This window comes from Eriocheir sinensis, chromosome 27 (assembly GCF_024679095.1).
Source record: "Eriocheir sinensis breed Jianghai 21 chromosome 27, ASM2467909v1, whole genome shotgun sequence".
NCBI classification, from domain to species: Eukaryota; Metazoa; Arthropoda; class Malacostraca; order Decapoda; family Varunidae; genus Eriocheir; species Eriocheir sinensis.
Window position 1 is genome coordinate 13,961,794 of NC_066535.1, and position 23,207 is coordinate 13,985,000.

Below are 23,207 nucleotides of genomic sequence, written 5' to 3' on the forward strand. Positions count from 1 at the left end.
TAATTATTTTATCTTGATTCGCAGGATAATAGCTAAAAAAGACATTTTCATGAAACGTTGTCACTTCTGTGATATATAAAAGTGGAGTGTAGGGTTAATATCTTTAAAGCGTTGATATCCGATATCGTCTCCTACTCCCGGAAAGCAATGGGAAAGACTTTCCGAAAGAGTATTTGGGTGTTTGGTTGAGCTGGTCAGTTTGTTCAACTTTGTTGAGTCCGCCGTGCAGCAGCGGGTGGCGGGCGCCGTTTTCTCTGGCGCGTGAGTCACCTGACGCGAGGCGTGACCCTGCCACCCGTGGTCACCTGCTGCCAGCCAGCGGGGGAGTGGCACCTGGCGGGGAGAAAGTGGGAGGAGGTGGTGGAGGCGCATCAGCTGATCCTTTCTCATTGCCAGTCCCCGCACACACTCCAGCCAAGGTGAGGCTCCGCGGCCACTCAGGGCAGGACGGGGCGGGGTGAGGGGTGTGTGGGAGGCGCCTTAGCCGTGGCACACTTTATTCTACACTTGTGGCAGGTGGCTGGGGAGTGCATCACGGGCTCGACAGAGCATTACACACTCTAGAAGCACGTATCCTCCAACATATTTGCATTTCATTACCTCTCCAGTTTGAAAAGCCTGTCGTAAATGTGTCTGGGAGTCTATAATAAGAGTGATATAGCTGTACATTATTTCTGCACCGCTGAAAACCAGATTAATTAGTCTATCTAGTCTCTTCTCGGTGGCCTTGGAAAATAGCTGCGACACACTTTATTCAACACTTGTGACAGGTGGCTGGGGCTGCATCACGTCCAGCATCACATCCAGCCAAGATTCTTAAACGTTTTGCCAGTTTCTGAAGCCTCATAGAAATTACTTACTGGGATTTTAATGGACTCTTGTGATCCTAGTGATAGTTGTACACGACCTCTGCACTATGAACAGAGTAATCACCCATGACAACCTGGCTAATTAGTCTTCACAGTGACCTTGAAAATAGTCGTAGTGAGAGTGGAAACTGGCCAGTCTGACAAGCAAGGTGAGGGGCAGGGAGTGTGTGCAGGGCTAGGAGTCAGGCTGGGGAGGGGGTGGGGGGGGAAGAGGCCATGGTTTGTCTGCTTGTTAACCTGGTGATTGCTTAAGAGGCAAGGAAGCAAGTGCTCATAAAAGGATGCCTCTTCTCTTATTAAGGTTTTTGACATGCCAGTCATAATTATTTGGTAAATCTTAGGAATAGAGGCTCCTAGCGGGTGTGCGTTTAGGACACGGTGTGGTGGTAATTACAACATTTCTAGCACGTACGATGGAGTTTTGGCAAGCGGACAGGTGTGTTTATGTCACAAGGGGTGTATTTTTCCATGCTGGCCTCACAATTTCTTTTAAGTCGATGGGCGATGAGACTGCGAGCTCCAGGGTGAAGAAAGGGAAGAGCCCGCACGGAAAAATACATCCCTTGTGACATAAACACGCCTGTCCACTTGTCAAAGCCCCGTCGAACGTGCTAGAAATGTTGTAATTACCACCACACCGTGCCCTAAACGCGTACCCGCTAGGAGCCGCTATTCCTAAAATTTACCAATTATTTTAAAAAGAGTTGATGTTGATGCTGTTGATGACCCCTCCGGCACTTTATTCCAGGCAGGGATTTACAACTCTTGTCAGTCAGTAATCTCGTACCTTGAGCTTTATCGTCAATGTAATAAATAAAGGGTTAAGAGGAAAAGAGAAGGGGAAGGAAAGGGAAGAGGCCACAGTTTGTCTTACCTGGCATTCTTACCTGGTCGGTCTGCTCCTTGCACATATTGATCACTCACCCCATTAGCTGCCCCAAGGCATCCCATGGTCTGACTGTATGAGGATTGGGCTAGTAATATTGAGTTTACGGTACCCATCTTGCACGAGGCCAATACTTACATCATGGGTTGTGGTTTGGTTGCTGAATGCAGTACCATAACTAATAGTTTACAGAAATATAAAGAAACCTAAAAATATTGATGTTAAAAAGTAAACGAGTGCAGTCTAGCACATTGCAGTGGGGGAAGGGGAGGAGTAAGGTTAGGTTAATTAGTTTAGGTAAAATTTAGTTTGATTAGGTCTGGTATGTATAATTGTTGATGTTGAATACAATCATGTGAGACTGTGCTGTGCCATTGTTGTCACTAGCTGCATGGTAGGTGGTGATAATCTCTATATATTCCATAGAGGAACATAATGTAAAGGCACACATGGTTAGGAACTAGCTTGACATAACCAGTCTTAACTGCTGCATCCCATACCGCAACTGCCACCCTGACTCTCATCCACACCAGTGATGCTTGCAGGGTTATGTTAGGTTTGTATAAGGTTGGTTAGTTCAGGATAGAATCTAACTATGTGCACTTCCATATGGTTAAAGGGCATGTATTTTCTCCTTTTAACCATAATTTGAAAGCATACATGATATTTTGAGGTGGGATAGCTGAACTACACATTTACCAAATTTATTGTATAAGGGCTGAGTTTGATATTCATCCTTTAAGGGATCTGTCACACTCAAATGTTTGACACTTTTTTCTGATTGAACTTATCTCACTATTCATCTTCCTTTATAACAATTTCTATCACTAAATGCTCATTTCTGTGAAAATATTTTTCTCTTTCTCTGTGATACTTCTTAGCATACAGGGGTAGGTTGAGGGGGGTCAAAGCCCCTCCCATAGGTTAGGTTAGGTGAGGGAGATTGAGTTGTGTGTGTATAAAGGCTAATTATTAGTCCCTTCCACTTACACACTAAATCCAATCCCAGGTTAGGGTTAAATCCAGAACTGAATTTGGGTCTGATTTTTGCTTTATTAATTCATCTAGAATTAACAAATGTCCAAGGGGTTTCGATGTATGCTGATTATATCTACTCTCAAAACTGTGGAAAGTTGACTTCCTCGTTGTATTGAAAACTTAGAGAGACCTGAGACAAATCTTATCCAGCCTTTTTTCCTTGAATGTAATTGTTTGCTCATTCCAAATATATACATATTACTGTTTGAGGACAGGAAATAATTTAGTTTTCTTACAAATATGTTTAGGAATAGTTTTGGGCCATTTCCTCTAAATACATACAAAAGTGTCCTTTAGTGACCTTTTTATTTTTACCGTTTTGGAAATTTATCAAATTTTATGTCTACGGATTTCAAATAGTTATTTAATTTTGAGATTTTTCAGTTCTTAGTAATCTGTAAAACATTTGAAATATGCCTCCATAGTGTAGTGGTTAGCATGCTCAGTAATGAATCCACAGGTGTAGGTTTGATCCCAGCCTGATCATTCATCGTACAGCTCACTCAGCTGTTCATCCTCCTTATCAGGCTGGTCAATACAGGGGTTTCTGGGGTATCTTTGGGAAGGTGAAATGTGGTAACTTAGATATTACATTGGTCCTGTGTCCCAGGATAACAAGTTCTAACTCATCATAGGCTCAAGGACCAAAGAAACTGAGATGATGTCCAATGCTTTATGTAGCTTAGCAAATGCCTCCAACTTTACCTTTACCTTTTGAAAATGCTGCCGCAGCTCCCAGATTCACACAGCTTAAATAAAACCATGGAATTAAAATTAATTCAGCATATGAAAAAGAAGCAAGTTTATTTATTTATTTATTTTTTATTTATTTATTTGTTTATTTTATTATTATTATTATTATTATTATTATTTTTTTTTTAGCCTCTAGCACCGGTAGGCTTCCTTTAGGGGCTTGGTGGTTGGTCCAAACCCGTCATGGTGCAGGCAATTTTTATAGTGGCGCCATCAAGAAAGGAAGGCAGCGGCAGGCGGATGTTTGTGCTTGAGCTTGTCGTCAACATTGACATTATAGTTCATCCGCCTTCACCCTATGTTAACTTCAACGGCAGCTATAGTCCATGGGCATTGGACTGCTTATCGTGATAACCTGGTGGTTGGTACTGGCTCCTGATCTATCTATTATTGGGCTCATGCTGCCCCCCCGGAACTCATTCTCGATTCACTTGGACGGTTTATCTAGTGTCCGGGTTGATGGGTGGTCTTCAGGACAGCATGTGTGTGGGTAGTCTTAGGCCACTCAGAGCTGACTAAAAAATTTCATGTGGTAGCGGGCGGATTCAAACCAGCATTGTCCAGAACGCGGTAAATGAGGGGGCCCGCACACTAACCACTCAGCCACCACCTCTCCAAATGCGCATATTTATTAAACTAATAAAAAAATAAAAAACAGCACTATTGATGAGAGATACAGAAACTGGCGATTCATATAGCACAAACAGATTTACTGTGGAACAAATTCCCTCACTTGAAAACAAATGGCAAGTAGTACGTCCTGCACCCTGCCACCCTCTGGTACTCCACCATAGAGTATCAGATATGGCCCGGGCAGCAGAGAAGGGGGAGAGATGTGTCTCAGAAGAGCAGGAGAGGATCAGCTGATACAGCTGTAGCTACAATACACACTGGCTCTGTTGTGTCACAAAGGCAGCTCAGCTGTACAACAAAAGTTAGCACAAGTAATGGTAAATCCTTACAATCCCTTGATAATAGAACATAATATACACAATTCAAATTACTGAGCTTATATTCAACACTATTTGAATTAAATGCTTGATATCTACATGACAAAGCATTCTGCATAACTTGTTTTTACACACACACACACACACACAGGGTAGGTAGGTAGGTAAATACACACACACGGCCCAGTAGCTCAGCGGTTAGATCATTCACATTCCATGCTGCCATCATTAATAGCATACATACATGTCTGATACTGGGCAAGTAGGAGAAGCTCTGAGACTGCCCCTTGATGGGAAGGATGTAAGTTAACAATCCCATTCCTAACCCTTGCCCTCACAACCAGAAGGACCGGGGTTCGATTCCCTGACTGGTGAAGGTAAGTTGGGTTTATCTTCTTTCACGTGTAGCCCCTGTTCACCTAGCAGTGAGTAGGTATGCGACGTAAGGCGAGGAGTTGTGACCTTGTTGTCACGGTATGTTGTGTGTGAGTGGTCTCAGTCCTCCCCAAAGATCAGTCACTGAGCTCTGAGCTCCTTCAGTAGGGGGATGGCTGGCTGTCTTGAGAGAGACCCGCAGCAAACCAAGAGGTGATTTATACACACACACACACACACACACACACACACACACAATGATAAAGAGCACTTGCTCACGTCGGGAGGGTACCTGCTGGCAATTACGAGTCCAACACGGGATCAGACCGTGGTGGATTACACACACACACACACACACACACAACTTTAAGGAAAAGCTGGACAAATACAGATATGGAGACGGGACCACATGAGCTTAAGCCCAGGCCCTGTAAAAGTACAACTAGGTAATACACACACAATATTGTTAATTCACATTCCATGTTGCCATCATTAATAGCATACATACATGTCTGATACTGGGCAAGTAGGAGAAGCTCTGAGACTGCCCCTTGATGGGAAGGATGTAAGTTAACAATCCCATTCCTAACCCTTGCCCTCTCGTATGGAAGTATCACACAAGGGTGCTATATCCATACAAGTAGGAAGTAATGAAGCACTTACCTAATAGTACCATACCCTTTATTTTTGTCTTTCTTGACAAACAAAGAAATAATGGCAATAAATCTTTGTCTCAGAGGCAAAATAATAAGTAAAAGATCAGAACATCCCACTGTATGGCTTTCCTTTGCCTCCTGCAACATAGCCACCATTACTTCAGTGAACTATCACTGCCATCATTAATCCTCTGGAATACAATTGTACTTAATATTAAAGCATATTGTTATTTTTTTTAACACATTTTCCATGTGCTATTTTCATTGTACTAGCTGTCTTAAGGTCTTTCTTCATTCCCTGCAGATGAACAACAGTCACAGGAGACAGAACAGCCGGGGGCGCTCAACAGTCTTAAAGGTGAGGCAGGTTATGTGGAAGCCTTGTTACCTAAGGAAGTATATTGTTCTAGGAAAATATCTCACCCCCATCTTAAATGTATGGTATAATTGAAATATGATATCATCATGTCAGTGATGAAAATTTATTTTTAGCAGAACACAGTAAGATCATAATACAGTTTGTTGTAGGAGTAGGTAGGAAGACACCTACCGAAACGGGTTCAAGCTACTCCCGGTGAGGTATATGTGGGAAGCGAGGAGGGTGCTGAAGCCCTCCAAAGACCCTTCCCGTGTCCTCACTCTCCGTTTCCCTTTTGGCTCATCGACACCAGAGAGTTGTTCAGCATGCTCTCTAAAGACAAATCCTCTTATTATCCACACCACACTACATACACACAACTGTTACACCAGGGCCCCACTGCCAGCCTGGCAGCCTCAGTACCCCGCAGTCCATTGCCAAGTGTGGCTATATATATATATATATATATATATATATATATATATATATATATATATATATATATATATATATATATATATATATATATATATATATATATATGAATGAGGGCAATTATAAATATTAATGTTAGATTTTACCATCAGTTATGGGTAGAAAATATTTGTCATAATGAAGGAGACAAAAATACCTGTCAAAATAAATTGAACTCTTGCCTAAACTAACACTCCTTTCACCCTTCAACCAGGTTGTGATCCTGGGAGATGGTGGTGTGGGGAAGTCATGCCTCATGAACCGCTTTGTAACTGACCGCTTTGATGAGCACTCTTTCCATACCATAGGGGTGGAGTTCCTCAACAAAGAGATCGAGCTGGGAGGAGAAACATACACGTTACAGGCAGGTTGTTTAAGAAATTTGAACTCTTTCATTTCTTCCATTTAACACTTTTATTGTATTCATGTAGGTGTTACTTATGTACAGTGGTGCAGTGAGTTTTGCACTTCATTGGTATCAGAAAAAAGTGCAAATCCTGAAATAACAAAAAAACTGACACTTTGGTCCTATTAGTAAAAATGATAATTGGTTTTGGACATGTCCAAAAACTCACCCAAATACCCTTTTGCCAATAAAACTTACTGAAAACGTCAGGAACCTTAACAATAACATATATATTTTACAGTAACAAAAACATAGGCATCAGATATTTTATCAAAGGTAATGGGGAAATGCTTTGGGAGGCAAAGGCTTGGCCAAGTCCATCTTTGATGTAATTGGTAATGTCTACATGTGAGGCATAGTTGTTTGTCTATAGATGGTGAAAGTGATGAGTCATGCAAATCTCATGTAATGTATTACAGATTTATCTAGAAAGAAATTAGATACTTGTGATATTTTCTATCTGTGAAAAATATAATTCCAAATGCTTTTTCATACCCATAAAATGCATAGTTCAGTTATCTTACTGTTATATCATTACTATATCAAGAGATTGAGTATTCGAGCAATAGAGTTGGAAGTAGCAGGATTGAATGTGCTGAGAGAGAGTGCCAGAACAGGGAGAGATGGAGACACTTCTGCCATGACCACCCCCCGGAGGGAAGTTCCCGCGAGGGAGCAAGGCATCGGAGATAAAGATAGATAGATATATCAAGAGATACATGGTTCTTTGGGTTATGAAGATCATGTTTTGTTGCACTGAAAAATATTATCAAGTAATGAATGTTTTGAAAGTTCTGATCAGTAGGCAAGAAAATTAATAAAAATCTATTCACACCAGATTTGGGACACAGCAGGACAAGAACGATTCAAAAGCCTAAGGACTCCTTTCTACCGAGGCTCGGACATGTGCCTGCTAACATTCAGCATAGATGACCCTCCCAGCTTTAAGAATTTGGAAACTTGGAGGAAGGAATTTGTCTATTATGCTGATGTTAAGGCAGACTTTCCTTTCTTAGTTGTTGGGAATAAGGTAAAGTTGTCTAGATCATATTTCTCAATTTTATCCCAAGTGATGCTGGCTTTAATTTTTTTCTTTTGTAGTTTGCATAATAACAGAATATGTAACAGTCAAATATAGCATGAACATTCTGACTTGCTATGTACTGAAATAGTATAAATGGAATGTAGTGTGACTAAAGGGTTCATCTGGGTCCATCAGGTTGACCTAGAGAGGAAAGTAGACAGAGAGGAAGCAGAAGCCTGGTGTAGAGAGAATGGTGACCTTCCTTACATTGAAACCTCAGCAAAGGATGCTACTAATGTGGAGGCATCCTTTATGATGTGCCTCAAACGATGGGCAAATATAGAGGGCCGTCAGGTAGGATTTCTATTTGTGATTTGTTCTTTTACATAACTATAAGTATACCAACATGGGTCAAGCAAAAGTCATATATCATAACTTTTCATTTATCCACAAGGACCTTGGCAGAATTAATGCTGATAACAAAGGTTTTATTGTATATTTGAATACAAAGACCTGTTCTATATGTTTTCTTTTCCTCTTGCATTTCCCAAAAATTACTATATATCGTAAATAAGACTTCTATCTCTCTGTTGTGCAGTTCCTGCTTTCTTTTTTTTCCCATGGTCATATAGTGTGGTTCTTTTATCACTGTGGATCTTATCACTTAGTTTACTCATAATCAGTTTGTTCATACCCTCCTTGCCAACTACAGGAACGAATGCCAATGCCAGACACAGTCCAGTTGGATGGTAGAGGGTCTCGACACCGACTCTGCTCTTGTTCTTCATAGGTCTAAAGGTAAGCAAGCTCATTATTGTCGATCTCTGGGTACTGTGTGTGTGTGTGTGTGTGTGTGTGAACATTTTGTGACTTGGTTTTATGAAAGTTGAGTTAGTGTTGAGGAAAAAAAAATGGCACATTATGCTGTTACTTTGTTTGCAGATTATGTTGGGAAGAGAAAAGGAAGATGCTCAAATGGGTATGTGGGATGCTTCTATTTGACTTGTGGTGATCAGTGGAGAAGAGTGAACCAGTCTGAACTTCCTCCATCACATCTAGTAGTAGCATCACAGTAGGTCCAACTAGCTTGTTGTCAATGTATTTTTTTATTCAAAGCTTAGTCTGAATGGTATTTCTGGAGAATAATTGTAAGTTGGTAATTCTTTAAATTTATTATTTATGGTCATATTTTCATCTGATCTAGATTTATGGTGTATTGATACATTGAGTCTTCAAAGCTTAGCAGCTTAAGAACAGCAGCAGTTTACAAAAGATTAGTGTGATGAATACAAATATATTTTCACTGACAGTGAAGTGACCATAAGAGAAACTACTGATGTACTTTGAAACTTGCAGCAGCAGTGTTCATTCCAAATTGAACATTGCACAGTGATGTTTGTTTTATGCTTATTGTGTCATTTATGCAAAAAAATGCGCTGTTAAATTAGTGCATATATCAATATTAAGTATGGATCACTCCGTCCGCTAGTTTAAATGCGGTAACCTTGCGCTCAAGTGTGGAACAATGCTCTACTTGAAAACAGTGGTGAATTCTTGCTTTCTGGTAGCAATAATTCTGTTAACCAGCACTGTAGAAGATTTATAGTGAAAGGCTTGATTGCAAACTAAAATATTTCATCATGAAAGATTGTCTGAAATCTTGTCTGGTTCTGTCTCATGCTAAGGCATCTTGATATTATTTCTTATTCTTCATATAATTTTTTTAATTGGATATTGTTTGCATCTTCCACTTAATTTATACAATGACATCTCTTGACAATCACCAGTATCACCATAGAATCCCCTGATCATTTTACTGCTCTCTATTTCAGTAGCATATATTTTTTTACTTGATAATTATTAAAGTAGTCAGAGATAGCAGGTAATTAGATATATTATTAATGATGGGAATTTGGTGAACAGTACCACAGGTAGACACTCAGAGCCTCATAATCCAGCCTGAACAACAAGTCTTTAACACCATGGCATCATGACCTCTTTGTATTAAATCTGCAGCACCTCAAAAGATCAGAATGTCAGACTTCAGTGTCTTGACTGGTGCCAGGCGGTAGGACAACATCCATGATATTTATTGTCTCCTCATTAATTCATATTCTTATTTTGCTGCAATAAGCATATTTGGAATACAGTTAGCACTTGGTTGTTAAAAATATTAGATGAAAGACTACCCTTCGGCATCTAAACATCCATGATTAAGCCATTAATTACCACAAAAATCTGGATACACACATGAGCAATATTTTGTTGTCTAATAAAGAGAAAACAAGAACATCATTACAGAAATGTCAGTAATGAAATTATGAGCCTTCCACATGAAAAGTCTTTGGCTCAGAGTTGAATGAACATGGGTTATTAATTATATTATCATAGTTCAAAATTACTACCTCTTATCATTTGACAGGCTTAACTTGTGAACCCTAGTAATCAACAGAATGGTTCCTATGTAATAGCATTGCAAGATCATTCAATCAGGAAATCTGACTGCTGTGGCAATTTCTGGCTGTGTAGTTAGATTCCATTAATAGGCCTTATGAAGAAGTTAACATGTTAGCTTCCTCATCAAGGGAGCATTGCACTGAAATGTACAGTGTTTTCTGAAAATGAGGTCAGTGTTTCAAATATTGGTATGTGGTGATTGAAACAGTCAAGTTTCATGCTAAAATCTGCTTTAAAAATATATTTTTATTAGCAAAATAGATAAAAATATGGCAGCTATAGTCAACTCCACTATACATTTGATATTACTATGATTTTTCTCTGTGATGGAATGAAACCATTATTGCCTGGGTGTTCCTGGCACCTTGTTCTAGGTTGGCAGTATGTGTGTCAAGTGGTAATGTGAGATGAAAGCTCAGTGGTCTAATGACCTTACTTGGAAGCAGGTATGCTGGCAAATGGGCATTGTCTTTCCTTTATTTACTGTCTGTATACTACCCAAGATTGCTTATCACAATTATGGGCTTGTGCAGAACTGTTCGTCAGAGAAGCGAGTACGTAAGAAAATCAAAGTGAAGAAGCCAAAAGGAAAGTGATGACACCATGTCTCACACCACTGAGCAGCCAGAACACACACCAACTAGTGCCAGGAAGAGGAGACGTATTATGAGTGAGAAGAAGGATGAAAGAGGGGAAGAAGAAAAATGCTGACAAAGACTATGCATCTGGAGCCTTATAAGCATTAAATGGCATGCTGGACTGTGCCAATTTAAAATCTCTTTATTGGAAAAGAACATATACCAGTGCATACAAAATACAGAAAACACATCCATGTCCTTTTCATGTTAGCTATTGCTCGCAGATAGAGGACTTATCCAGTTCACCTCAATACCTCTTAACTTAAGTGGCTAGTTGCTGCATGAGTTTGGTGTACTTGTTGGCGGGTGTGTCGCACTGATGAACCAGAGTTCTCTGGTGCAATAGACACTGGTCAGCAATGTCCCAAGTGATTTTCTTTGATTTTCTTCAGAAACTTCGACATGGTTGGGTGAGCACACTTGTACACCGACTTGAGGGATTGTGGAACCCTTCGCAGCAATTTGTGGTTTTTGGAGCACTTTCTTGGGTGTCCTTTGTGGTTACATTGAGAAGGACATTCTTTATTTCAAACAATTATTATTTTTTTATTTTTTTATTATTATTTCTCTTTTTAAAACATTTTCTTTTTTATGGACCAAAATGTATATAATATTTTAGTTTCAAAAAATTTTCATCATTTCTTTCCCCTCACAGTCACAGTATTCATTAATAGAATATTAAATGCAGAGAGATGGAGAGTGATATGAAAAATTTAATCCATTATTTTATATTATAGGCACCCTTTCATGAGACAAAGAAAACCCTTCTGAAAGATAGGCACAGTGCCATCTTCAAGTATAATGATCCCTTGATTTCTGTATAATGGGTGTCATTATCAAAGGGATTTACATATTTTTTAGAAAGTACAGGAATGACACTTGATTACAGAAGGATTGTTGCATAAATTAGCCAAGCCATGGAATGACTTCTGTTGTTACCACCAGGAGTAGAGTAGTCGACACTCCCTCAAGTGCAGGTATTTACGTGCATAGAAAAAATGCTCTTATAATTGTCCTCTTGAGTTGCATGATTTACTGTTGTCGATGTTCATGCAGGGAGTGAAGAACTCAATTCTTCAGGTTATTCTTTGGTCTCTTTTGACAACAATATGAACAGCTTTGTGTGCCAATGTAAAGTGAATATGCTGTATTCTTGCAGTGAATGTTGATCTTATTTTGGGGGGGCAAAATAATAGTGTTTTTATATATATATATATATATATATATATATATATATATATATATATATATATATATATATATATATATATATATATATATATATATTAGAGATGTGCCAATAGTATTGTATTGGTATCGGCAGCATCAGCCTTTATTTGTAGTATCAGTTTTGGCAAGGTGAAAGTATTGCCGATACTCCGATACTTTTCTGTCTTATTTATTATGTGATTCAAGACCAAGATGTAGGGTGATTATTGGATAAACTTTCACACAACTATATATTATACTGTTATAATTTCAACTCCATGACTTTCCTTTTTCTTTGTTACTACACTTTCAAGACCATCAAATTGTATTCCCAAGTCACTTATTTCTAATTTTAAAATACAAGTGATTTTATACTTTAAAATCTTACAGAAATGTAGTTTAAATAAAAAGGTATCAGTACTGGCAAAATATCGGCCATTTGTTAGTATCGGAGTATCAGTATGGGCCAACATCATGGTACCGCCGCATCTCTAATACAGTCGTCCCTCAAATAGTACGGTTTCCAATAGTTCGAGTTTGGTTTTATGTTGATTTTCTTAGAAGATTTGTAAGGATTTTTAAATATCCCAATGAGCAGAAAATTTAAAAATCCTAAAAGATCTTCCATGACAATCCGTATAAAACCGAAACCGAACTATTGGAAACCGTACTATTTGAGGGACGACTGCATATATACACTTGTATTTGAAGTTGTATAAGTTGCCTTCATAGTTCAAGCTCAGTTATTTCTATGACTTTGCTTACTCTACTGGTTATGTGAATGGTAGTTCATGAAGCAAATATCACTGTGCAGTATTGCATTCCTGTTTCAGCTGTAATGTCGACTTTTGAAATCAATGCTAGAAATTAGTGCACGATTTTTCTCAACTGAGTTATAAAACTAGTCTAATGTGTGAGCAGGTTTGTGTGTGTGTGTGTGTGTGTGTGCGTGTGTGTGTGTACAGTCAAACCTCGATTTACGAGTGCCTTAGCTTACAAGTGTTTTGATTCATGAGCAAAAAAAAATGCCTTGGTTTATGAGCGCTGCTGTCACTCAAATTATGGACTTGTTGCTACAGTTAATTGGAAGGAAGAAGCTGTTGTGGGTACGATCATGGCTTCAAAGATGGGAGGACAGGAGTGTCTACCCAAACCAACAACTCGCTCCCGGTTGGCCATACAGGCAACCGCGGTTGCTCATTGCTCCAACAGTTGGAGGAAAACGCCCAGTGTGACACTGCCTTAGTCCACTTTCCATACTCGCAGAGGTAGCGCCACGCGCTCGTGTCCGCGTACGTTTTTGCTCAAGTGTGCGATTTTTGTGTTTTCAACACTATATTATTTATATATTATGCTATATTATTATACTATACTATATAAATATTAATTATCATTGCCAGTTGTTTGTGAAATTAATTTCATTCTGTAAAAAATAACATGTACAATGATTTTTGTTTATGTTTTTGGGGATATGGGACACATTAATGAGATTGACATCAATTTCAATGGGGAAATTCATTTTGGTTTATGAGTGTTTTGATTTGCAAGCAAAATTCCAGAATTTAGTTAAACTCGTAAACCGAGGTATGACTGTATATATATATATATATATATATATATATATATATATATATATATATATATATATATATATATATATATATATATATATATATATATATATATATATATATATATATATATATATATATATATATATATATATATATATATATATACACACACACACACACACACACACACACACACACACTCACTTGTAAATTAGTATTAAGTCTCCCCTTTTTCTTCTCTGTTCCAGTGTTGGACCTGCCAACATTGGAACAAAGAAGAGAAAGGGGAGACCTAATACTAATTTACATGTTGTGGAACAAAATGGAAGTAGATAATGAGGAGTTGCTACTAAGAGAAGTAAGAAACACCAGCAACACACGAGGACACAGTAAAAAATTGAGAAAGGGAAGATGTTTGAGAGACATAAAAAATATAGCTTTCTGCAATTAAGCATAGAGGTTTGGCATAGACTAAGTGAGGAAGTGGTATTGGCGAAGAGTGTGCACATCTTTAAGGAAAAACTAGAAGAGTACAGATATGGAGACTTTAAGGAGCTCACTCGGGTCTGGAGGGTACTTGCTGGCGATGACGAACCCAACTCAAGATCAAGGCTGTGGGTGAGTTACAGTTTGCCATCAGCAAACATGAATTCCCTGAGCACGAAAGCTTTGATTCCACAAATAGGTTATGTCCAGAAATTTACCCAACATTGCTGTCAAGGAAAATGGCATTAATGCTGTTACCAATAATTATGATTATTAAGTGCTTCTAACCTCAGTCACATATCCTATGGAGACTAAATGATAAATGTAAATTCTCAAATACATTTGTGAAAGATGTATATCTTGAGATATGTGTCTACACAGATAAGTGATGACTCAAGATTGCAGATATTTGTAAATTGATAGTTCTACGTGATATTGTTATTATCATTATTATTATTATTATTATTATTATTATTATTATTATTATTATTATTATTATTATTATTATTATTATTATTATTACTATTATTGTTGTTACAAACTAAAGAGGATAATGATGCCAAGGGCTTTTGTTTACTGTTACCCAGGCAGTCTTCTGCCAACCTCTTGAGTGTTGCATTATTAACTCAGTGCCGCTAAGTTAGTTGGCAGTTGTTGTTAGGGTTGTCGCCCCTGTGGAGGCTACAGTTCAGTGAATGCAAATATGGCTGATGAAATACCAATGTCTGTAGTGAAGAATACAGTTGTGGCAATAACTTTAGCTAGGTGTATCATGCATCTGAATATCTTATTTTATCTTATTTAATATAGAAATATTCAAATTCATCAAACTCCTTTAGTGTTGTGCTTCATAATGAGAGATATGTAGGTTCTCATTAATGACTGAAAATACAGCTGAATCACAATGCTATTTTTCATCAATTTGTAATAGAGTGGGATAGAAAAGTTAGCGTGAAATAGTCACATGAAATATTTTGCAAAAAAAAAAGAGAAAATGGAATCAGAAAATACTTTTAGAGTATATGAAAAAAATGGGTTTAAGTTCCTTTACTGTAGTTTGAAAGGTATGTAACAAGTAACCAATGTTTTTCTTATCAAAAATTTGAAGTGACATGTTTGAGTGTTTTGTATTTTACCAAAGAGCAATTTTTCCTACCTCAAATGTCCAATTTGGATAATGCTATCATCTGATTCGGAAAAGGCTGTCGTATATACTTGCATAAAAGTTGACCTTGGATGTTCAATCTTGGAATAAATTTATCCCCTTTGAAAAGTAGTATCCATGTGAAAGTCAATCCAGGTAATTTGGTCAAAAAATTCTTTCTAAACACAGTGTAAAGAATTCAATTCAGAAATTTTTTGGAGTAAGATAATTGATTCAATTTAAATAATTATAATAATAATGATTTTCATGATTATAAAAAAAACTAACTCAAGTCAAGAAGTACAATAAGAATAAGGAAAACACTTATAGAGGGTGACAATTGCAAATTTCCTCATTATTCATGAATCATTCATATTTTTCAAAGATAAGCAACATCCCCACATCCTCAGGTTAGTTGCTTAAGTATTGAAGAAGTGACCATTATTCATTGCCATACTTCTGCTGATATAAACTGTGATGATATGTAGGGCTGAATTAGTGATAACAATATCCTAGTGATGAGTATGCCTAAACAGGAATTATAATGTAATATTCACTGTAGAGTTTCTAATTACATGCCAGTAAGTAGCGACACTTAAGCTTGTTTGTCATAAAGCGGGATCTGAAATGTACCAAGAGATTATTATATGATAGAGTTATTTATATTTTTCAGTACTATGATATTGAATGGCTGTTTTGTTTGCTTTGTCATATGGTTTGCCATTTCATTTCATGTGAGAATGTGTGGTCATTATGTAACCAATAGGGTGAATTGGTATGAAAAATATTGAAAAATTAAGTACTGTTAGCCACAAATATGACTTCTTATCAAGAGAAACAAAATTGTTTTTAACTCATAGAGATTCAGAGTTGGAGCCTATATCATTATGCAGCAGGACATAGGCCTCTTCCAAACATTTCATTTAATTTCTGTCTTGCCTCTAGTTACCAGTTTTGATGTAAACATTCCACATGGCACTTTTCGGTTTCATCACAGCATCATTTTTTTTTTTTTTTTCCAGCAGTTGTTTCCCAGTCTATTTCTCTTTTTGTTCATCTGTTGTCCTCTCTACTACATGTGTTCTGACCATTGTCATTTCTTGATTTTTATTGCCTTTATGAATAACGTCATTTACTTCAGTGTTCGTATTCTTTGTGCACTTTTCAGTTTCCTTTCCAGAGCCTTGGTCAAAGTCCATGTCTCTAATCCATGAGCATATGTTGTGACGAGGACACACTAATTGAAAACCCTTCACTTTAAGCTCAACAGTAGAGTCTCAGTATGTTACCTTGTTTTTCAAAAGCACTCCAGACCAGTTTTATACATGTTTTTTTTCTGGCTTGAGTGAGGGATTTGTTTGTATCAGTTGTTCTAGGTATACATATTCATTAACTGTATCCAGAGCTTCCTTCTGGATAACTATGGTTAATTTGAGTATGCTTGCTAACCTGTTCACTTTGGCTAACTTGAAGCTATGAATGGCTGAGAAAAGGCAAAATATGGACCAAATATAAGACTAGCAAAACAACATGGAATGTACATGAGCATGCTCTTCTCATAACCATGCAGCCACCAGTACTTTTTTATCACAAAAATATCATTCTTACTGGGTGATTTTGGTTACAAAATAAACCTACTTGTGATGGCTGGCATCCAGCCTGATGTCACTTCACCCCAAGGTGCCTTTGTTGTTCGTTGTGGAACCTATAGGTCTTGTCGTTTCCGTTATCCTGTGCTGGTTGGCTGGCTTTGGGAGCAAGGGCCACACATCTACCTGGGTCATGTTTGGTGGTTTGCCACTTGTCACTATGGCCTATTGTTTGCTCCAACTTGGAGTCGTGGACACTAGTGACCATATAGAACATGTAACACTATAGTCTGGCTCGGCTAAACGTGCGGTTGTGGGGGGGTTCAGCGTAGGGGATCCCCTTGTACAGCATTGCCGCGTGTCTCCTAGCCCGCAATGTAGATATGTTCTAATATAAGTAAAACCATGGCAAATATGATCAGCAAATATGCATACACATTTAAGGGGCGCTACTATGGGGGGTCCTCCTGTGCATATGATAGCCTATGTCCAGTAGCTTTGAAATTTTAGTATGTTGTTTGTAGGTGTAAAAGTATGATATTCTGTGAATTTCATTAAATTTGGGTGAAGTTTAGAAGAGACTCAAACAAAGATTTTTTTTTTTTTTTTCACAGACTTTATTTTTCAGTTAATCGTTTTGAAAAAAATACCATAGAAAATTTGTTTACCTATCTACATTTTCTACTGATAAAATAGTGGAGTTTTTGTTATGTCTTTGAAAAAAAAAATGTCACATACTTTTCTCCACTCTGTACCCTGTTTTCTTTTGACATTTTTTGAAATTTTGTTAATAGCAAAAATTGTCCTTTAGTTGTGGTTTTAAATGACACCTAACAAAAGTTGGTCAGACTTTTTACCGATTTTGTGAAATTTTTTGAAGTGTAAAAATCTACTTTTTTGAGATATTGGCTTCTAAAGATTTTTTCCATTACATCCATGTCTTGCCATTTGTATTTATTTGATTGGAATGAAATTTTCACATATTATTGTGTATACCTTGTTGACTTACTGGAGAATGATAAGGCATTTGGTCCCGCGACACTCCTGCTCGCTTCTACCTCTAAATACCTCACTTCTATTCTACTCTCTTGCTTGTTTTCCGAGTCTTGGCTGCTCCATAAGCCCTCTTGATGTTAATGACTTTTTCTGGTTGCCTTGCGCTTGTACATCATTTGTAAGGACGTTTTTTTGGCTGGAATGGAGAAAAAATACGACACACTCTCCCTGTCTGTCTCGCTTGGCACTGGCGTGGTGGCACCTCTCTTCCCCCCCCTGCCTCGCCGCACAGAGAAGAGAGGATGACAGATGACAAAATTTATGGAGAAAAAATATTCTAATGCAATTTTTACGTAAATACAAGCATTGAATGATACCGCATATGTTGCCACATATGTCCGGGTATGACGCAACAGCCTCTCCAGGGGGAGGGGTTTTAATTTTATGAAAACAAACCTCACCACCTGGCAATTTAGGCTTTCCCAGCCATGCTGAGCATGGCTGATTTTAAATATATTCATCGTGAAGTACCTCATAATCGCGCCCCTTAATCTTAGTACTATCATAACGTATGAAAGAACAGTTAACTTATTATGGATAAGATATTTATAAGCATATAAAGAAACGTGGCATACATATTTTAGTTTTGCTAAAAAAAAAAAAATGCTATACTTATTGAGTTTCCCTTTTGTTTTGGGATGTGTATGTAGTTTCACAATTATATTTAGATTATATCGTGAAGGAATGTACGTTAAAATAAGGTGATATAAGTAAGAAAAAACTACATTCAAATCCTCGTGGCGATAACACCACGAGAGAGAGAGAGAGAGAGAGAGAGAGAGAGAGAGAGAGAGAGAGAGGCAACCAACGTGGGGTTAAAAACGTGGCAACGCTGTACTCCCGGATTATTCCTCACATGGCACCTTACAGCCGCACTTTAAGATGAGTCTTACTAAGCCCATGTATGAACACCGGTGGCCGAAGCGAAGTGAAGTGGTCAAACATAGCTTTAGTTTCTCTTATTCCTCGTAAGTTTTACTTGTAGACTTTCCCCGTTTAATTCTTGTATCAGCTGCAGTTCACCACTAGACTTTAAAGACAACATCATCTGCAAATTTAAAAGTACTTTTGTTTACCAACTTTTATTTCTTTACACTCCAGTTAAGCAATTTGAGTGTTTCTTCTAAGAACACCATAAACAGCATATAGATGATACAGTTTTGCCCTGTCTGACACTTTTTACTGAAGTTTTTCTGGCATCTGTGAAGTTAAATAGTTGCGGTTTCATATCTGTATACGTCTTCAATAATTTTACAATAGATTTTGCCAACACCCTGTTGTTGCATTGCATTCAGTACCACTACAGTTTTCACTGAGTCAACCGCCTTCTCTTAGTCAGTAAATGCCAAACAAAGAGGTTTCTTGCAGTTTTTTTTTTTTTTTTTCTCTCTCTTTTACGTGGTTTACTCTCTGGATGTGATCCATGGTTGAGAATGCACTTCAGAGACCAGCTTGCTTCTTTGACTGGTTAGAGTCTAATGTGTCTGAAATTCTGATTGTGATTATTTTTGTGAATAATTTGTAGATAACTGACAGAACAATAATTTTTCAAATGCTTTTTATTTTTTTATGTATTAGGATTATGGCTGTGTTTCTCCAGACTTTGGAATTTTTCTAATCTCAAAACATTTGTGAAAACCTTCCATACTTTTTAAACAGCAAATTTCCTCTTTACTCATTTTTCAGTGCTTTGATTTATTAATTTTGTATCGTTGATGCCAGGATTTCTGTGATACATACTTTATTGGGACTATCCCATATACACGATGTTGATCCTGATTCACCACAATAAGTGCTATGTAGCTCATCCAGCATTATATTTAGTAAGCTTCAAAATCAGTTGTGCAGCTGGAAAAACTATTTGAGTACACTAGATAGTTGTAAAGTTGTAAACTGTGACTCCCGTGTTATTTCAGTCACATTTTTACCTTCACCAAGTTTCCTCAGATATTTAACGACCAGTCTGAAAATAAAAATAAATAGCTAAGTGAGCTGGGCTCTATGCATGCTAACCATTACATTACTACACCACAGTAAATAGCCTCAGCTTATTATACATGGCTGGAGAATGCCAGGAACATCTTTTATAGAATATCGTGACAACTTGTAGCAATTTTTACAAGTTAGAAGGCCTTTGAAAGTCTTTGTAGGTAAGTATTTATAGAAGGATTTTGGCCATTGAAATTTGAAATATAAATCTTAGCATTTTGTCATTAAGTTGTAGATTTATCTTAAGTGCTTCACAGCATTTTGTAGGTCACCAGTAAGAACATGGTGATGCACAGATATTGTGGCCAATTTATCAAGAAGCATGACGATTTTAAAGTTGGGAGAGTTCGTCAAGTACACCGTGAATGTGGGAAACCCCTCTTACTTCACTGGCTGAATGTCTGGATTATATACTTCACTGTAGAACTTTTTAATGACTGATTAGTTTGACCCTGCTTTACATCACTTCACAATTTGTTTTATTTGATAGGATACATTTGTTTTTTGCCCAAAGGAAGTGTTTTCAACTTTTTTTGCATAAGTACCTGAAATTAATGCTTGCCAGTTTTCGACACTTTCTTGCATCATCCTGGGTTTTCTTATTTAAATATTTTTCTATAAATTCTATTGATTTTGTTTCCTTTCCATTTGATTGTACTTTTATGTTTGTTTTTTCTGCACTAGTAGTTTACTTTCTGAAGACAGTTATTTTTTTCTTCAGAAATTCATTAATTTTTGAATTTGAAATTATCTTCATTGTTTAAAGCTGCATATCTTATTTGGATGCTGACTGGAAATTTGGGCAGGTTCATTGGTTCTGTATTATATATATATATATATATTATATATATATATATATATATATATATATATATATATATATATATATATATATATATATATATATATATATATATATATATATATATATATATATATATATATATATATATATATATATATATATATATATTTACATCTAATCTAATTTGCATCTTATGACACTATTGGACTTCTATTCCCATTTGTATTTTATGAGAATCTTTTGAATTTAAGGAAAAAATTCTCAGACAATTCAAATCAGCTGCCACCTTGGCTGAGTGTGTGATGTCATTTTTGTCCACACTCACCATCTCCCCTGTCTCGTAGCTCAGTCCTTGCCATACATATGTATTGTCATGCATAGCCGCCTCTTGCCATTTTCAGTGGCCAAAATCTCCATCTAGTGTGTGTTATATGATGGTTCATGCCTCGCCTCGAGTGGTTGGAAGAGGGTGCTGGTTTATATTGCTATGTATGATTATGATGAGTTAATGCCAAAACCTTTCATAAAGAGTGAAAAAAGGGTCAAAATAGGGGTTTGGTACAATATGTTTTCACCTGGTATAATTATCCCTATTGGTTTATATATATGCATCTAATGAATTTGCATCAGACAATTGTTTTATAGTACTTATTACTTACTGGATGCAATATATATATATATATATATATATATATATATATATACATATATATATATATATATATATATATATATATATATAATATATATATATATAATGAGCCGTAAAACTTTCCTAATATGTATATGCAAAAAATGGTTCAGTTTGATTTTTAGTTATGAAGCATAATGTTCAGACTTTTGCAAGAATATGGATATTTTTTTTAAGGGAAGTATACATTCAGGAAATGCTGCAGAGTAGCTTGCTTCTAATTACTGCTTGCTCTGTTTGTTTTGAATAATAACAAAGGGATATTGTTGCCAGTGTGACAGGTTAAAGTGGCCATATAGAGTTGGAGTTCTGATAAGAACAAATATATTTCAGTATCACTGATTATCTAGTCTTGTTTAGCAATAAGAAATGTTTTTGCGTTTTATAATGAAATGTGATTTAATAAACAATGGAAAATTTTAATGAACCATGTAATATATTTAATTATAATGTACTAAAATAAATGATAGTTATTCAAATATGGTTTGATTGCAACTTTTTTTTTTTTTTTTTTTTTTGTACAGGAAATAACACCATCAACCTGAATAGCCACTTGGTGTTGACTCAGAGTGACAGAGTGTAAATTATTTGGATTGAGATCTAAAATATAACTCTATAAAAAGTGGTTTACAGCTTGAATAGATTTATAGCTTTTGCTACTGAAAGTGCTGTGAGGTACTGAACAATATTTTATAAAAACACAAAAAGATCAGGAAATGCACTACACAAAAATACAGCTTAAAAGAATAATAAACTAAGCTTAATTGGAGGATTATATGTGGGAAGGTAGGTGGCAGTGATGAGCTAAGTCTGTTCAGAAATCTGTTACTGAGTTTGAAGATCTGTATTTCATCCCAATAAAATTTGCAGGAAGCAATTAAGGTGGTCCAAAATTTTATCTTTTGCTCCACTGGTAAGTTTAGCACCCCAAATAAGACTTATTTGGTATCTGCTTCATCCCATGCTCATCATCTTTTGGAATTTAACCAGCAATGACAGGTTGGTTCCCACTTAAAATTCAAAGGATGTCTACACAAAAACATACATTATTGTGCAGCACACTTCACTGACTTTGATTTATGTAGATTTACATTTATGTTCACACCACACAGAATTTATGAAGCCCAACACTATTTGCTTTATTTGCTGTGTCAATGCATTGTTAAGAGAATTTGAGGTTTGATGCGATTTTGACCTCAGGTCCTTAATTAACACACTGTATGCTTTTGAGTTTCATACTATACATTTCATTAATGAAAATCCCTCCAATTTTTGTCTCAACTTGAAGAATTCAACATTCATGTATATTAAAGGGCATTTCATATTTATCAGACCAATCTGAAATTTTAAATAAATCTTGTTGAAGTGTTTTTCTGTCTTGATCCGAGAGGATGGAGTTTCCAATCTTTTTGTGTCATCTTCAAATTTAGTAATCAAATTATTAAGCCCAACTTTGATGTCATAGATGCAAATCATTAACAGAATCTGATCAAGAACTGAGTCCTGAGAGACACTACTATATGTAGTCAGTTTCATCTCATCATATATATTATTGTAACTTATTCAGGAATAAGGAACCCTGCTTGTTTCCAGCTTTCAGTCACCAATACAATACAAAAATTGATCCCACCACTGTCACCAGTGTCATGGGGGATATTTCTACTTCTTGAAGGGCTTGAGAAATTTATCTTTTTGTGAGAACAGATAATTTTCCCATCATTCTGCACTGGATTTGAACCTGGGCTCCCAAGATGGGAGACAGGCAATCTAGCTTGAAGCT

At 36.7% G+C, this 23,207-nt stretch overlaps 1 protein-coding gene across 6 annotated transcripts; it reads left to right on the plus strand.

The window, feature by feature from the left end:
* Positions 1-250: 250 nt before the first annotated feature.
* On the plus strand, positions 251-19,325 carry LOC127004155 (ras-related protein Rab-9A-like). Of its 6 annotated transcripts, none has more exons than XR_007757666.1 (8): positions 5,219-5,436; positions 5,832-5,885; positions 6,574-6,723; positions 7,604-7,795; positions 7,985-8,143; positions 8,502-8,587; positions 8,732-8,861; positions 13,916-19,325. XR_007757666.1 is itself a non-coding variant. In XM_050871611.1 (7 exons), exons 2-6 carry the CDS (start codon positions 5,832-5,834, stop codon positions 8,577-8,579), a joined length of 633 nt encoding a protein of 210 aa, XP_050727568.1. In that variant the 5' UTR covers positions 251-419; the 3' UTR covers positions 8,580-8,587; positions 8,732-13,706. The 6 variants fall into 6 exon arrangements, 4 of the variants coding, with proteins under 4 accessions (XP_050727568.1, XP_050727569.1, XP_050727570.1 ...); XR_007757665.1 differs by lacking the exon at positions 13,916-19,325 and adding an exon at positions 11,277-13,707; XM_050871611.1 differs by lacking the exons at positions 5,219-5,436; positions 13,916-19,325 and adding an exon at positions 251-419 and having other exon boundaries at positions 8,732-13,706.
* Positions 19,326-23,207: the final 3,882 nt, after the last annotated feature.

Excerpts from the sequence above, each read along its gene's own strand:
- LOC127004155 (XM_050871609.1), top strand. The coding sequence starts at position 5,380 with ATGTCTGATACTGGGCAAGTAGGAGAAGCTCTGAGACTGCCCCTTGAT. Across the intron at positions 7,796-7,984 it reads TCTTAGTTGTTGGGAATAAG|GTTGACCTAGAGAGGAAAGT; the intron begins GTAAAGTTGTCT and ends TGGGTCCATCAG. Across the intron at positions 8,144-8,501 it reads CAAATATAGAGGGCCGTCAG|GAACGAATGCCAATGCCAGA; the intron begins GTAGGATTTCTA and ends TGCCAACTACAG.